Source organism: Schistocerca cancellata, chromosome 5 (assembly GCF_023864275.1).
Source record: "Schistocerca cancellata isolate TAMUIC-IGC-003103 chromosome 5, iqSchCanc2.1, whole genome shotgun sequence".
Lineage (NCBI taxonomy): Eukaryota > Metazoa > Arthropoda > Insecta > Orthoptera > Acrididae > Schistocerca > Schistocerca cancellata.
In genome coordinates, this window is record NC_064630.1 from 733,575,001 (window position 1) to 733,593,772 (window position 18,772).

Sequence of the window (18,772 nt, forward strand, 5' to 3'; positions counted from 1 at the left end):
GAAAGATTTTGGAATTTCTGTGATCTAATCAGTTGTAGTGTTTCTGGATTAGATGTGCAGTGGCTGCTTATTGTCTAATCTGTCACTGAAAAATACAATAATATGCAACTATTTGAAGCTGTGGAGGGAATTCTCTTTTTCACAAGCACCATATTGTTCAGTCAACTATCAGCATTAGAGTTTAAGTGTAAACACTACCATAAAGATATTTTATGATTTCCGGTTGGATATAAATACAAATTGTAGACTTGACAGATTGTTTGTGGCATTTGCACATTATTTCCTTTCTGAGGACATGGTGTTTTTTTGAGTGTGAACATGGAAAAATAATCTCTCAGAATTAAAAGAAATTCATGTTCATTACGCTCAATTGACAGACACAATGGGAGATAAATATCTATTAACTCTTCATTGGTGAGAATCCGAGTATGTACTACCTGGTGGAGAGTGTTTGCATGGCTGTAACCTGGCCACATACTTACTAGGTGAATTCTTGCAAATAAAACTGTATTGAACTCCCATCTGTTGGTAATGGGCAAAACTACTTCATCAGCTAAAAGTGGGAATATCTGTGCAAATGTACCATTAAGATCTTTGCTGGGAAGTGGGTTAGTTGGAAGAAATCAGAAACTATGAACTGTCCTCTTAGTGGACAAAAATAAATGTATAACAGAAAAAATGAAAATATTTAGAAGACTACTAAATATTTCAGTGCACAGTGTATTGATTGTTTATCATGTCACTGAAAAGTGAAAAGAAGATGCACATATAAATTCCAGACTGTGTCTTGTACAGAAGCGCATAGAAAGAAACTGCAGTGTAGAACTTTGTTTCAAAGTATACCACACTGAAAGTTTGTTTTAAGTGATCATTTGTCTTTAATGTAATATGTTCTATTCCTATGCTAAAATTTCATTAATTATGTGCAAATAATTCCTGCATTAAAGCAATTTAAATAAAATGATCTTTTCCTTTACTATCTGGTAATGTAAACTACCACCAGGAGGCTAGATACACACTTGGAAACTGTTGGCTGGAAGGGTTAATAGCAATTTCACAGTCCAGTCACATTAAAGTGACCACCTTTTGCAGCATGGACCACTGCAAACATGCACAAAGAGTGTCAGTGAGGTTCTGGAAGGTACAGATGTGGAGCCATGCTGAAGGCAGTGCCGTGGCAGGCTGTGCAATGTTTCTCGGTGGAGGATCGTTGGCACATACAGCCCAATCGAGGTGATCTCATAGATTCTTAATTGGTTTTAAATGTGGCTGGGGAATAAGGTAAACTCATCCTGGTGCTCTTGGAACCACCCTCGTACACTGTGATCTTTGTGATACATTGCGTTGTTCTGCTGGTAGATGATTGTTGAAGGGTGTTTTCTTTCAGGCAGTTCATGCCATACACACCAACGGCCATCTGTCTGATAGAGATAAACATGATTACTCTGGAAAGGCCACTCGTCGCCATTCAGCAATGTCCAGTTGCAGTATTGGCATGCAAATTGCAGCCTTCATTGCCTGTAAAGCAGTCAGCATTTGTGCATGAACCAGGAGTGTGCTGTGGAGGCCCATACACAGCAACATTTGCTGAATGGCCACTGGGGGGAGACTGTTGGTAGCCCTTTGGTTCATCTTTGCAGCCATTATTCACTCCTGTCGTCTGTGACCAATGGATCATCTCAACTGCCTCTTTAATGGTTTTGGATAGCGCTATTTTGCCATGCACGGTATACTTTAACCACAATGGCACAAGAACAATTTACAAACTTAGTCATTTCACTAATGCTTCTTCACTTAGCCTGAAAGCCAATGACCATGCCCATTTGGGAATCAGATAAGTTGCTCTGTTTCTGCATTACAACAATGACTGTGCTATTTTCTGCATAACAGTTGACTTTGTGAAGCACAACTGGCACTGGAAACAATTGACAAGATAGGTTGGGAGATCTTACGTTATCCTTATTTTAGCCATGGCTTACCCCTTTACACTTTTATCTGTTTCATCCAGTGAAAGAAGCTTTGCATGACATCAAGTTCATTGTCAACAAAACTGCAAAGAAAAAAGTACAAAACTTGCTTTGAGATTGAGGTACAAAATTTTTACTGAGAGACTCATAAGAAGATGGCAAAAGTGTATAGAAATTAGTTGGGATTCCATGGAACAACAGAGAAAAAGCAATGTTGACTTAAATGAATCATTTTTATTGTACAACTGTTTGTTTAATTACTGAATGACTTCATCTTTTAAAAGAACATTTGAAATGATAGAACTGCTGGGTGATGAACTTACTGCCTTGCCTCTGTGTGCTTGGTAAATTATGCCGTTCCATCTCTTCAGCAAAACTTTGAAAATAATAAAAGAAACATTCAAGAAACTTCATAATTTATGAAGCCATAACTCCTACCAGAATAGTGTACCAGCTGATAAGGTTCTGCACAGCAATTATTTGATTCTGTAATACGTTTGTTCTTTTACAAAGTGAGAATTAATAAACTGAGAAAGGGTAGGGATCCATGAGAGCGAGATAGTGGTAGCCAATACTACATTTTGTGCCACAACAGCACATTTCAGTTGCCATTGTTTTGGATTGCAGATCTCCACCGTGTGCTGCTGTGTGAAGCACTTGGTGCTATTGGGGGCTTCCAGGCAGGAGCACTTGTTCCCATCCTGCCAGATTTGTTGCAGCTGTTGCAGTCATGTCAAGGTTCTCGTGAAAAGGTATAGTAGCTTGTAGAAGATACAGATCTTTTTATCTAAACTTGTGGTTGATTTTTCAGGTCAGGCTGAACATAAGGCATTAGTGTTCTTGTAAATGAGGGACCTAAGTAAGATACAGGCACATGAACCTAAATTTTGTAGAAACACAAGTGGGAGTAATATTAATGAACAAAATAAAAATTGAAGAGCTCAAGGAGAAGGCAAAGGAAGTTTCCTTATACGAGAGGATGGACTCTTGAAGTGTAAGTGGTACAGACATGTTATAGGATACCAAGAAATGTGCATGGATTGAGGCTCCAAGGTGAAAGCCCATGAGGAGTACCAAAGGATATTTGGATAAAAGTAATGGAAGAGAGTATTTGGAGAAAAGGATAGGACTGGAAGAGGATAGTGGCAGAGCAGTAGTGGGAGGATAGAGGAAAATGGAGAGGCTTGTGTATGAAACAGAATTGACCAGTGTCTGGAAACTGTTTCTGCTTATTATTTTTATTGTTATTACTGTTACTATTCTTATTATCTTTATTATTTTTACTATTGGTTTGACCCAATGAGAACTGTATGATATAACTTACGTCTTCTTTCTTTTCTCCTTTCATTCCAGTGGTTTCTTTGTTCTTTCTGATTTGTGTCCTCCCCATCCATACTGTGCCTGTCAATCTTTTTTCCCCCTCCTGAAAGCCCTTGAAACATTTTACTTTGGCCCTGAACTTTTCTCCTATTTCTTTCACCATTATTCCCATTTCCCTCAAGTCTGCTTTAACTTCTTTGATTCACACCATTGATGTTTTTGCATTTCTTTAAAAAAAGTTAAAAACTATTTTTGTTAATCATTTTTTTATCTATCCTTTTTAGGTGTCCATAGAATACAACTCTTCTTTCCCTCATTGTGCCTAATATTGGTTCTATTCTTTCATAATCTTAATTGTTAGTTCAAACAATGGAAAGTCCATGTTGGAATAATTACATTATAGGAAAAGGATAGATTGCTACTAACCCATATAGCGGAGATGTTGAGGTGCTGATAGGCACAACAAAAAGACTACTAAATACATAAACTTTCGGCCAGAAGACCTCCTTCTTAAATAGACAACATGCATGCACACACATTCACACAAACACAGTTCCCACACACATGACTGCTGTCTCTGGCTGCCCCAGAAATAAGAGACAGCAGTCACGTATGTGTAAACTGGGTTTACATGAATGTGTATGTTGTTTATTTCAGAATAATTCCTTGTGACTGAAAGCTTACTTGTTTAGTAGTCTTTTTGATGTGCCTGTCCATGACTCAACATCTCCACTATATGGTGATTATCAATCTGTACTTTTCATATTTATTAGTTCAACAGTATGAAAAGGATATATCGCTTTTGCCATAAAGATAACACGTTGAGCTGCAGACAGGCATGACGAAAAGGCTGTTACACATTTGAGCTTTCAGCCAAAGCCTTCTTCAGTTAGGAAAATACACACATTTTCACATAAGCATGCACACCTTGTGCACATTTGATCACTATCTCCGTCCACTCTGGCTAGAATGTGCCTGTTTCACATTGAACAGAAGCAGCAATCTGGAATGGGGTGGGGAAGGGGAGGGATGTGGGGCAAAAGTCAGTGCTGCCTGGCAGAGTGCACAAGGACTTGATGGTGGCTGGACAAGCCTGCCTGGTGTAGTGTTTGGAGGCTGTAGTAGGAAGTGGGGAAGGGGTGGGGGGGGGGGGACAGAAATGGAGGAGAGCAGAGAAGGGGAAAAGACTATAGGTTGAGGCTGGGATGATTTTGGGAATGGATAATGTGTTATAAGGATAACTCGCATCTGCACACTTCTGAAAAGCCTATGGTGGAAGGGAGGACCAAGATGACCTGTGCTGTGAAGCAGCCACTGAAATCTAGGATGTTGTGTTCATGGTGGTCCACTGTGCTCTTTACCACAGCTGCCATGACTTCCAAACCAAAAAATCCCTCCCATGCAGACTGGTCTCCTGGGGACAACGTTTCTGCACTGACGAGAATTCCCTCGCCCAGTAAACTGGAGGGAAATCTGTGTGCGGACTAGCTCTGGAGAATAGTGCCAGTCTGTGAGGCCTTTGTGAGACACAAAGGCCTTCACAGACAGGCACTATTCCCCAGGGCTAGTCTGCACACAGATTTCTCGTGCCATATCCCCAGTTACACCCAATCATCCAACCACCACCAAGAATCAGCAAAGGATTGCCCCCTTTGTCACCCAGTATCATTTCTGATTGGAACAACTGGATTACGTCCTTTGTCAGGGCTTTGATGATATATCATTGTGTCCTGAAATGAGGGATATCCTACCAAAGATTCTTCCTGCCCCTCCTAACATTGTGTTCCATTGCCCACCCAATCTCCACAACATCCTAGTCCATCCCTATGCCATGCCTCATCCCAACCCTTTCCCACAGGCATCTTATCCCTGTGAAAGACCCAGGTGCAAGTCTTGCCTAATCCACCCATCTAGCACTTCCTGTTCCAACCCTGTCACAGGCTTATCCTGCTCTATCAGATGCCAGACCACTTGTGAAAGCAGCCATGTTATATACTAGCTCTGCTACAGTCATCACGCCACTTTTTATATTAGTATGACTACCAACCAACTGTCCACAAGGATGAATGATCACTGCCAAGCTATGGCCTAGAGCAAAATAAACCATTCTGTGGCACAACTTGCAGTTGAGCATAACTTGCTTTATGTTGCTTCACAACCTGGGCCATCAGGACCCCTCCCATCCACCACTAGCTTTTCTGAACTGTGCAGATGGGAGTTATCCTTACAACACATTCTCCGCTCTTGAAACCACCCCGGCCTCAACCTATGGTCCCCATACCCTCCACCCAATAGTTACTGCCCCCTCTGTCCAATCACCTCTTTTCAATTCAAGTTTCCTCACTGTCCTTGGGCACCACTCTCTGCCAAGGCAACCATTGGCATTTTCCACTTTTCTGCTCCCTCCTCCCACCCCAACCCCCCATTCCCTCTCCCTCTTTCCATCAAAGCACAAAGCATCCCAACAATGTAGCTGGTACCTTCATCCTGCCACCATGCCACCGTCTAGCCCCTGCATGCTCCGCCAGGTAGCACTGATCCCCTGCCCTCCCTCTATGGCCACCACGCCATGCACTGCCATCCCTCCTCCTCCAAAGTTCCAGATTGCTGCTGCCATTGAAAATGTGTGCTTGAGGTATGCTTGCTTGGGTGAATGTGTGTGTGTTTTTCTTTCTGAAGACATCTTTGGCAGAAAGCTCAAATGTGTAACAGTTTTTTCATCGTGCCTGTCTGCAGCTCAACTTGTAATCTTTACTGTGAGCAACAATATATCTTTTTTAGAGTACTGTTGATATTCCATCCTGAACTTTCCACAGTTTCATTATTACTTCTTAATTTCCATTTCCCATTGTCATATGTTGGTTCCAAGATTTTCCTGATTATTTTCCTTTCTTTCTTTTCTACTTCACCCAATTGTTTGGCTGTATTTAACGAAAGGCATTCTACAGCATAAAGAGATTCTGGCCTAAAGACAATGTTGTAGTGCCAGAGGCTTACATTTAGGGAAACAGATTTCTTGTTATACAGGTTTTCTGCTAATTGAAAAGCCACTTCTATTTTCTTGCACTTGCTAATTTGGTTTCCTTATCCAAAGCATTTGGTTTGATTATGTAGGTATTTAAATTTTGTAGGCATTACTTTCACATGGCATTATTTCTGATCCCTTATATTTGTTGATTTTGAACCAGTTTTTGACTTTTTGGCCCATTGTTGGTAAATAATTGACTAGTGTCCACAAGTGACACTAGCACAGTCTAATACAGACAGTCATGACTCTTCTGTCCATTTTTTTTATATGCTATGACAGCAGTGCACCAAGTGGTCATTAAGCTACACGGTTAACTGTAATATCCAATGAAAGTGAACAGTATCATTTTCATTGATTTGTAACATGGTTTGTACGAGAGGTACTGTATGTAGTGCAATAAATTGTAACAGTAACAAAAAGAAGACACAAATTTATCATTACACAAGTTTCCTAAGGACCACAGGAGATATGAAACAGCAAATACAGGAATGTTTAGATACAGTTTTCTTGTGAGATACAGACATTTACTGAAGGATAACATTTCTTTTTAATAACAAGAACTAGATATTAAATAGCAGAAGACATGATGAATTGCTGGAAGAGAACATATATCTACCCAATAACATCAAGTTTTGTGCATTACACTTCAAAAGAAATCAGGTTATTGATGCATAAAATACGAAACTACTATTGAATGCAGTACAAGATAAGCCACCACAACCCTCACTGAAGAGAATACTATCATACAGGCGTGGTAATAAAATGACAGAAGAGAAAATTTTGTCCTCTCTCAAAAGAAACCAATTCCGCAATTGTTGCTGCATCAGAGTCACAAATTTCAGAATTTTTACATATTCGTTGTCTTCCAAAGAAGTAATTATATCAAACAAATATTCATCAATTAGCAAGTCAAGTGTAGTGCAACAGTGAGCAAATCTTCAGACTTTGCGCAAAATTGTTACATGTCAAAAAAAGTGCCAACTTTAAGAACACTCAGCCAACTTTAAGAACACTCAGCAACAGAAAGACAGGCTTCTTACAAATTCTCTCATCTTCAGTGGGATAAATTGCAAACATATGCAATTTTGAGACCATTTCTTCATGAAGAAATTGTAGTTTGTGTCATTTATTACATTCACTCAGATCTCTTGAGATTCTACAAACATTTGAGGTGTAAAAATACAATAAAGATTTAGTAAATTAAGTAGAAAACAAAGAGACATTAATTTTATGACGTGTATGTTGATAAGTACTGAATGGCTTCTTGCCGTTAGGGTCATTATTGTGTCTTCAACCGTCTGACAGAGACAACTTTCACAGCACTGAGTTTTGTGACTGTATGTGTTAGGCTGTGACACCAGTGTGTAGAAAAGCAAACATTATAAACGAAGATACTTTCAGCACACACAGAATCTTTGGTCATGGCATTAGGTATGAAATTTCAAATAGTGTGCTCATCACTCTTGTTATGCATCAAGCATTTTAAATTACACATTAAATTACAATTTACAATATGGATTTTATTAAGTGTGGTACATAATCCTCCCATACCATACTAAAGATTGTGAGGAAAACAAAGTAATATATAACACAGTTCTGTTGTGATCCAGATTTGTGGATAGGAATGTGATCATTGGGACTGGGGTCTGAGAATATGTAACTGAGTAACTGGAAGATGTTAAGCTTAAAAGTAGGGATGTGTTTAGATGTAACTGACCTTTGAGAACCAGGTGGAGGTTTTGAGGTACATGCGTATTTACTCCAAATGCTTGTGACGGACTAAGTTTTTTTATTTTTGGGCTATATGTAGTACTTCAGTGTGGGCACTGTATCTGTAACCTTCCTTCAGTACATGCTCAGAAAATGTGGAATTTGACATACATGACCTCCAGCTGTGTTTTTGCTCATTCAAGTTGCTGCAACCCTGCTAGTTTGATTAATATATGAGGGTCATGGTGGAGCAACAGTTCCTACTGCTTTCACAAGCTCCTTGCAGAACAGTCACACATTTCTTCCACGTTGAACTGCAATCTTTACATAAGAGCACTATTCAAGTCGAGCAACATTCATCCTGAATGGCTGTTCACCTTACACTCTAGTCTCTCTTCACGTTGTGTTCTCCTGGAAAGGACAGCCATCGAGCGTCGCGTCACGTTACTGTAGATTCTTGGGGGAGACTCCTGATACCATGGAATGTGCATGGTGTGTAATTACCATTGTGCATTGTTGTTGTGGCATGGACTGGGCAGTTTTTTTTAGGTTAGAAGGCCTCGGGAAAGTACGGGGTGGGCTGCAATCTCAAAGGGTGCATGGCAAATACAGGACGTGCTTGGATCAAGGAACAGTCAGAATTGTAGTTGTAAATTGTTGTAGTTGTGCTGGAAAAGTCCCTGAGCTTCAAGCTTGGATCAAGGAACATCCGGAATTGTAGTTGTAAATTGTTGTAGTTGTGCTGGAAAAGTCCCTGAGCTTCAAGCTTGTATCAAGGAACATCCGGAATTGTAGTTGTTTTGCTGGGAAAGTCCCTGAGCTTCAAGCACTAATAGAAAGCACAGAAGCTGAAATCGTTATAGGTACAGAAAGCTGGCTAAAGCCTGAATAAGTTCTGCAGAAATTTTTACGAAGTCTCAGATGGTGTTCAGGAAAGATAGATTAGGCAGAATTGGTGGTGGGGTGTTTGTGTCTGTCAGTAGTGGTTTATCTTGTAGTGAAGTCGAAGTAGATAGTCCGCACGAATTGGTATGGGGGGAGGTTATACTTAACAGCCGAACTAAGTTAATAATTGGCTCCTTCTACCAACCCCCAAACTCCGATGATATAGTTGCTGAACAGTTCAGAGAAAATTTGAGTCTCAGTTGGTGGGGACTTCAACCTTCCCTCGATATGTTGGCAAAAATACTTGTTCAAAACAGGTGGTAGGCAGAAAACATCTTCCGAGATTGTCCTAAATGCTTTCTCCGAAAATTATTTCGAGCAGTTAGTCCACAAACCCATGCGAATTGTAAATGGTTGCGAAAACACACTTGACCTTTTAGCCACAAACAATCCAGAGCTAATAGAGAGCATCATGACTGATACAGGGATTAGTGATCACAAGGTTGTTGTAGCTAGGCTCAATACCGTTTCTTCCAAATCCACCAGAAACAAACGCAAAATAATTTTATTTAAAAAAGCGGATTAAGCGTCACTAGAAGCCTTCCAAAGAGACAATCTTCATTCCTTCCGAACTGACTATGCAAATGTAGACGAGATGTGGCTCAAATTCAAAGATATAGTAGCAACAGCAATTGAGAGATTCATACCTCATAAATTGGTGAGATGTGTAACTGATCCCCCATGGTACACAAAACAGGTCCAAACGCTGCTGCAGAGGCAACAGAAAAAGCATGCGAAGTTCAGAAGAACGCGAAATCCCGAAGATTGGCAAAAATTTACAGATGCGCGAAATTTGGCACGGACTTCAATGCGAGATGCCTTTAATAGGTTCCACAATGAAACATTGTCTCGAAATTTGGTAGAAAATCTGAAGAAATTCTGGTCGTATGTAAAGTACCCAAGCGGCAAGATGCAGTCAATACCTTCGCTGCGCAGTGCTGATGGTACTGTTACCAATGACTGTGCCGCTAAAATGGAGTTATTGAACTCAGTTTTCCAAAATTCCTTCACCAGGGAAGACGAATGGAATATTCCAGAATTTGAAACACGAACAGCTGCTAGCATGAGTTTTTTAGAAGTAGATACCTTAGGGGTTGCAAAGCAACTCAAATCTCTTGATAAGGACAAGTCTTCAGGTCCAGATTGTATACCGATTAGGTTCCTTTCAGATTATGCTGATACAATAGCTCCCTACTTAGCAATCATATACAACCGCTCGCTCACCGATAGATCTGTACCTACAGATTGGAAAATTGTGCAGGTCGCACCAGTGTTCAAGATCGGTAGTAGGAGTAATCCATCGACCTACAGACCTATATCATTGATGTCGGTTTGCAGTAGGGTTTTGGAGCATATACTGTATTCAAACATTATGAATCACCTCGAAGGGAACAATCTATTGATACGTAATCAGCATGGTTTCAGAAAACATCGTTTTTGTGCAACGCAGCTAGCTCTTTATTCGCACGAAGTAATGGCCACTATCGACAGGGGATCTCAAGTTGATCCCGTATTTCTAGATTTCCGGAAAGCTTTTGACACCGTTCCTCCCAAGTGACTTCTAATCAATCTGCGGGCCTATGGGGTATCGTCTCAGTTGTGTGACTGGATTCGTGATTTCCTGTCAGGAAGGTCACAGTTCGTAGTAATAGATGGCAAATCATCGAGTAAAACTGAAGTGATATCCGCTGTTCCCCAGGGAAGCATCCTGGGACCTCCGCTGTTCCTGATCTATATAAATGACCTGGGTGACAATCTGAGCAGCTCTCTTAGATTGTTCGCAGATGATGCTGTAATTTACCGTCTAGTAAGGTCATCCGAAGACCAGTATCAGTTGCAAAGCAATTTAGAAAAGATTGCTGTATGGTGTGGCAGGTGGCAGTTGAGTTGATCCACATGAGTTCCAAAAGAAATCCGTTGGAATTTGATTACTCGATAAATAGTACAATTCTCAAGGCTGTCAATTCAACTAAGTACCTGGGTGTTAAAATTACGAACAACTTCAGTTGGAAAGACCACATAGATAATATTGTGGGGAAGGTGAGCCAAAGGTTGCATTTCATTGGCAGGACACATAGAAGATGCAACAAGTCCACTAAAGAGACAGCTTACACTACACTCGTTCGTCCTCTGTTAGAATATTGCTGCGCGGTGTGGGATCTTTACCAGGTGGGATTGACGGAGGACATCGAAAGGGTGCAAAAAAGGGCAGCTCGTTTTGTATTATCACGTAATAGGGGAGAGAGTGTGGCAGATATGATACGCGAGTTGGGATGGAAGTCATTAAAGCAAAGACTTTTTATTCGCGGTGAGATCTATTTACGAAATTTCAGTCACTAACTTTCTCTTCTGAATGCGAAAATATTTTGTTGAGCCCAACCTAAATAGCTAGGAATGATCATCAAAATAAAATAAGAGAAATCAGAGCTTGAACAGAAAGGTTTAGGTGTTCGTTTTTCGCGCGCACTGTTCGGGAGTGGAATGGTAGAGAGATAGTATGATTGTGGTACAATGAACCCTCTGCCAAGCACTTAAATGTGAATTGCAGAGTAATCATGTAGATGTAGATGTAGATGTAGATGTAGAAAACACATTTGAAATGACAAAATTTGTTTCATCTTTTTTCTTGTGCCATATCTTTATGGCAGCATGTGTGTTCATCTGTCTCTCTGCATGTAATGTATACATATGAACTAACCTCCCATTTGCATATTTCAGAAATTTTTAATTTGTTACAGTCGGTGCAGGTGATTGATTGTAAACACCACTGTTACTTAATAAATCTTTTTTATCCATGTTACTGACTAGGATTTGAGCTGTGATACCTCTTAGATAAAATGAAGTTTTAATGTTGCAAGATTTGAGAGTTTTGGCTCATTTGTTGTATGGCTTTTCTAAATATGGGATAATACACCAGTTTATTTTAATTATGACTTTTGCTGCAGAAGGGGCATAAATGAAGGGCAAGATCTTTGTTTGTTTGTTTTGTGGAATGTTATCAACTACATCAGCACTATAACAGCCAATTTCACTCAAGTCGGAGTCTTCTATGTGGCAACGTCGGGCAGTTGCCAAATATGCAGCCAGTTATCCAGAATGGACACAAGAACAAATCACTTATATTATTCTGATTTAAATAGCTGTGAATGCAGTTTTAATAATTGTCATAAACTGTAATACACGAAAACAGAACATGGTGCAGAAGTCAATTATATGGTAGGAGGAGTGGGAAGCACATTAATTATTGCAATTCTATGATTAACAGAACTGTGCATGAATAAATAACTATTACTCTTCCAATTTAAATGTCCAAAAGTGGAAGAAAACTTATTACACATAAAAACAAAATATTGTGCAGCTGTATAGGATGGCATGATCAGTATGTACTTACATGTTAAAAAATAAGTTTTCCACACCAATAAATGCAAAAGATGACAGTAACTTGCTATTATGCATTAAATTAAATAACCATCAAGTGGATTTTAACTTCATTGCCCAGTTGTTTTATTCATTAGAATTTCAATGAAACCTTCCTCAGTACTTACTGGAGAAAGCAGTAACATTTGTATTTTGATGATGAAAAAAAGCAGCATACCTTTGATGAGTTATTTTGACAGGTTTCCTGGTGTCTGTAAATGCAATTGCAGTTACTCAAAACATAGGCTCACAAATTAGGGAATAAAGGAAAAGGAGTCATATGAATTCAACTGTCCTTTAAGTAACTGCATTGAAAGCTTTGTGATAGGAAAAATTTCATATAATGTGGTTTGAAATTAGTATAAACTTTATGCTTTTCTTGTACCACACTTTCAAATTAGAATCAGATACACAAAAGCAAACCATGAAATTACTTGGATACAGAGTTTCAGCACAAATAAAACCCAACTGTGTAACTGAATTTTTATTTTCTTTGGAATACATCAAGCTTCCTCGCGCTTTATTTGCTACCTTTTTTGACTGTACTTTATCATTCTTTTTGTTTAGTATAATTATTAGAAACTGTATTGGTCATATCTTCATATATGTCAGTTAAAGCATCACCACACAAACACATATGAAGAAAGAAGTTTAAATTGATAAGAAAGAAGTTTAAATTGATGTCTGACAAAACTATACTTTTCAAAATGAACTGTAGAACCTGCTTTCAGTTACAAATTTTTAAGAAGTGTGATTCATAGGACTCTAATATCAATACACAAACAATACTCCAAGTCAGGTAGCATAATTGTTGAGGATGAAAGAAAAGTAACTCTTATTAAGAATGTCTAAATGAAGGCTTCACGTGACTTTATTACTGCAGCTGCACATGTTTCACAAAACCTTTTTCGTAAAGTCTTTTGTGTGACATTCCCACAAATATAAACAAAAACAGGATTGTTTTTAGTTTATCATTTTTATTCATTACTTGGACAAATGAAGCTTCAGATTCTGGGTCTACTAGAAAAATGCAGTCATCCAATCAATGCAATTCCAAAATCATCATCCAAACTGTGGTAGTTGAGAGAAATGCTTCCATAATGTGAAGATCATAAATCAAGTAATATTTTAACATGAGTCATTATTATTATATCTTTCAGATTGTAAAATGTGAGTAATGAGATGTGATAATTTGCTCCAGATAGTTGTCTGTACAATCCAAATCTTGCTCCACAGTTTTCAGTCTGTAACTTTCGAGTCAGAAAATACCGAATTTTGTAATTATTAAAACATAATTGAGTAATACAAAGAAGAACTCCATTAGCATGGTAAAAAGCTTTTTGTGTTTCTCATGAAAGTGATGAACCCTTTACATTTAATGAGTGAAATCTGCTTAATCAACATTCAAAACTTTCCAAAAGCTGTAGACTAGAATCATTACAAGCGAACCCGTGAACTGGGATTCTCGCATTCACTGCCTCCCACCAATCTGTAATAATTTGTGCTAACTGGTCTATACCCTCCTTCTGCACTTCGAAACAAATCAAAGCAGCAGCAGGTATGTTTTGAAAAACATTGTTTACCAACACAAATGAATTACAGACATTGACTGCAAGCAGGCATTGATTGAATGCTTCAGAGCGATCTGTTCATTTCTTGAGGGTAATTTTGTGTGTGTGAATATGTTCTTGAAGAGATCAAAACATATTCAAGCAGGCATTGATTGAACACTTCAGAGTGATCTGTTCATTTCTTGAGGGTAATTTCGTGTGTGTAAGTATAATCTTGAAGAGATCGAAGCATATTCACACACACAAAATTACCCTCAAGAAATTCTAAATGAAGAGACTGATTTGAAACACAAACATTCTATAGAAAATTTTATTGAAATTGTCTTCCCAAACATGAGATGAATAGAAAAAAAAATCTACAAACATCTGACAGATCATGTCAATCATGAAATTCAAAATAACCACTGAAGCACATACATTTGAGAATAAAATAAAATTGGGAAATTGTCATAAACCTCACTCACTACATCACTATCTGGCATAACCAGTTAACAAAAAACAGTTGGATTAAATTACATATGAGCATAGAACCAAATAAACACGAATCATATAAGCAATATAATACAGCTGGTAAGAACAAAGATATGGCCTACCGAATACTATGGAAACAAACAGCCTGTAACTGTATAACATTGCTGACTCAACTATCAGTATAGCTGTCAAGTAAAGTCTTTATAAAATAAGCTATCATAATTCAAAAGCTTCAGAAATAACTGCTCCAGCTAAAGTTTAACACTACTATAACTCTACTAAAACCAAAGGAGCAAACTTATACAATAGTGACAGCAAATATGACAGCGATATTATACGAATATCAAGACCACCAGATGTATGTCGCAAAGTGTAATTCTATTCCATAATACATTAAACTGTCTACTTCAAAATCAGAAATTTTGCAAAGATAACTAGAAGATGGCAATCAAGCCGAAACAGGCCTTTGCAATATGATATAATTGACTACAGCAGTGTCTTGGTCTCATAATGTATAATGTCATTATAAATATTAGTAGAACACAGCTTGATTGTTTTTCAAGCTTATGTGTGAAACTGTTCTATCAAGAAGTGACAGAAGAATCCAAAAATATAAAATGAAGATGTCTTGGAGTACTTGTACAGTTTTCTCTCTTTTCTTAGTTACAATACTGTCTGGCCTCTTAACTGCTGACATGTAATGTCTATCCAAAATAGATTTGTGATTTGTTTTCCTCATATGCATATTATTTCTACAATCTTGATTTCATTGTATCTTCTCACATCAATATATTACATTAATACTTGCTCCATAGATCATGAATACAACATTTTGTAATTATGTGGACTTTGTTAGTGTAACACAAGTTTTCTTTACATAGTATAATTAAGTAGGAGGAGTTGTCATTCAGAAATTCTTTTAATTTGTTTTTAAATGTTGGTTGGCTATCTGCCAGACTTTTAAAGCTATTTGGCAAATGACCAATGATTTTTGTGGCTGCGTCTTTCATCCCTTTCTATGCCAAAGTCAGATTTAACCCAGAATAGTGAAGATCATCCTTTCTTCTAGTGTTGTAGCTGTGCACTTCACTATTATTTTTGAATTGGGATGAGTTATTAATAATAAATTTCATAAGTGAATACATATATTGCAAAGGTACTGTGAATATCCTGAGTTCCTTAAATAAATGTCTGCAAGGTGATCTTGGGTGGGCTCCAGCTAGAATTCTGATTACACACTTTTGTGAAATGAGTATTTTTTCTCTTAATGATGAAGTACCCCAAAATATGATGCCATATGAAAGCAGTGAATGAAAATAGGCATAGTAGGCTAATTTACTGAAATGTTTATCACCAAAATTTGCAATAACCCTAGTAGCGTAAGAAGCTGAATCTAACTGTTTTACCAGATCATCATTGTGTTTCATCCAATTCAATTTCTCATGAATGCACGCACCCTGAAGTTTTGAATATTCTGCCTTAGCAACAGACTTATGTTCAAAGTCAATATTTATCAATGGTGTTACACCATTTGCTGTACAGAATTGTGTGTACTGTGTTTTCTCAAAATTTTGTGAGAGTCCGCTTAATAATTTTCTGAGAGACATTATTCACAATTTCCTCAGCTGATTCTTGTTTGTTGGGTATGATTACCATGCTTTTTTGTGCCAACTGCAGTTCAGTGTGCTGTTGGAAAATTCTTGTGATAAGCTGGTCTGTGCGCAATAGGCGTATTCCCACCCTGAACACCAGGTGAAATGATGTGTCTGCTCCAAAGGGACATGTTGCACAGCCTGAAAATATTCACTCGAAACTCACCTCTCTCACCCCTATTACTTGTTCAGCTGTGCAATTACAGGGCAAGTTATATTTCAAACACAATACTTTTTGAAACATACTCCTAACAAATCCTGAGGATTGTCTACTTACTCATCATCATCATCATCATCATCATCTTCTTCTTCTTCTTCTTCTTCTTCTCTAACTTGGTAACTGTCACTGTTCCATGCTAGCATCTCATACAGCCAACTCTGGATCTGTTTTTTCATTGTTTTTTCTCTGTCCTTGTCCTCATTTTTCCCCGCAGTTAATGCATCCCTCCTCCCTTTGCCTCCAGGCTCACTGTGAGCTTCATGCAGCTACCCTGCCAACTGTGTGTGTGTGAGTGTGTGTGTGTGTGTGTGTGTTATTTGTGATCTATGAACAAGTATTAATGTAATGTAATTATGTGAGAAGATACAATGAAAACAAGATAGGAGAAATAATATCCATATGAGAAAAACAAATCACAAAATCATTCTGTGGTTTTTCTGATGTTTCATCAGCAAGAGTGGCTAGCATTGATAAAGATTCACCCTTGGTTATTGGTTGTGGACCATACTCCACCACCAGCAAAGGATGTTGAGTCTTTGTCAGTGCTAGCTACTTGTGGTAGCAACATGTCAGAAAAACTACTAAAGGATCATCAACCAAAAACTTGAGATATGTGAGAACAAGCAACTTGTCAAGAAGTGCCTGTGAAGACTTCAACAGTTTTAAACTGTGATTAACTTGATGTGTACAGTTTTTTACAGACAGTTTTTACACACTGAAAACAGCAACAAAGATATTACTTCTACTGCTAGCATCACATTTAAATGACCACATTTCTGTATCAAAGAAATGTGTTCCATAGAACACCAACATCTATAATCACTTCTTTGTCAGTGAGAAATTAAATCTTCTTCCTTTCCTCCCTGTAGAAGAGATGCTTAAATACAGCTAACATTATCACTTGGGATTAATAAGGGATTTTTGTAATTATGTTTTGAAGGTACAGGAATTTCCAGTTTGTTATTGAACGTTTTAGGCCAGAAAGTAAACCCAAGGTAAGGAGGCAAAGTCTTTATGACTCTCCCCCGCCACCCTCCCCTGCGTGTGTGTCAGTGCCTGTCTGTCAGAGTTTTATATTACCAACATGTACCATTGTGATATAAAGTTCCTGATAAGTGAATGTAAGCATTCCAGTATATTTGAAGATAACTCTGCAAGATGTGCAACATTCTCTCTCTCTCTCTTCTCAGAAGAAGTGGACAGTGTTAAATTCTTGGGATTACAGCTTGATAATAAATTCAACTGGGAGGAGCACACCACAGAACTGCTGAAGCATCTTAACAAATCTCTGTTTGCAATGCGAATTTTGTCAGACATAGGGGATATAAAAATGAAAAAGCTGGCGTACTATGCTTACTTTCATTCCATAATATCATATGGGATTATTTTTTGGGGTAATTCATCAAGCCAAGCTAAAGTTTTCCGGGCATAAAAATGTGCAGTAAGAGTTATATGTGGTGTGAACTCAAGAACATCCTGCAGAAGCCTGTTTAGGGAACTAGGGATACTAACTATTGCTTCCCAATATATTTATTCCTTAATGAAATTTGTCATTAAAAATATATCACTTTTTCAAACCAACAGCTCAATTCATGGACTCAATACTAAAAATAAGAATAATCTTCACAAGGATTTAAAGTCACTTAGTCTTGTACAAAAAGGTGTGCATTATTCAGGAACACACATTTTCAATAACTTGCCAGCAGCCATAAAAAGCTTAACAACCAATGAAATTCAGTTTAAGAGAAGCCTAAAGGATTTATTGGTGGCCAACTCCTCCTACTCCATTGATGACTTTCTCAGTAAAACCAACTGATTTGTATATAAGTACAATGTAACTTCTGCACAATTTCAGTGCAGTAATGTGTTCATTGAAAATGTGTGTGTGTGTGTGTGTGTGTGTGTGTGTGTGTGTGTGTGTGTGTGTGTGAGTACAATCTAACTTCTGCACCATTTCAGTGCAGTAATGTGTTCATTGTAAATAAGTATTATAGTAGTTGTATTACATGTTTATTACCTTATAAATAAATAAAAAACTATTTTATTTTAAATTCAGTGCATTAGTATTTGTAAGATGACTCTTTCATATAGTGTTAATTAAAAAATGACGATCATTCCACTTGGGACCTGTGGAATGGTACATTAGCTTATTTGTTTTAGTTGTAAATATTTGTCATGTATTGTTGTTCTTCTGACATTTTCCACATCCTGAAGGGCCTCCTCACTACGGATCAATTGGAATGAAAGTAAATCTAATCTAATCTAATCTAATCTAATCAGGTAAATAATTTATTTACTGTGGCTGCATTGTCCAACAGAGTAATTTCATGAGCTAACATTGAGGGTGAGAATGTTAAATGAACTCGCACTCTTGCTTTTAAGTCATCATATTGAGACTTATTTCTAAATGTAAAACTTTGTGTGCTGATTAATTTATGTTGCTTCCCTTCTAGTTTGATGTCTATAACACT

At 37.9% G+C, this 18,772-nt stretch overlaps 1 protein-coding gene across 1 annotated transcript in view; it reads left to right on the forward strand.

Moving 5' to 3' along the window:
• Positions 1 to 18,772, forward strand: part of LOC126187326 (integrator complex subunit 7) — a 160,479-nt gene that overhangs the window by 82,759 nt on the left and 58,948 nt on the right. Inside the window, 1 exon segment of the mRNA XM_049928344.1 lies at positions 2,595 to 2,719. Within this exon segment, the coding sequence (XP_049784301.1) occupies positions 2,595 to 2,719 (125 nt within the window).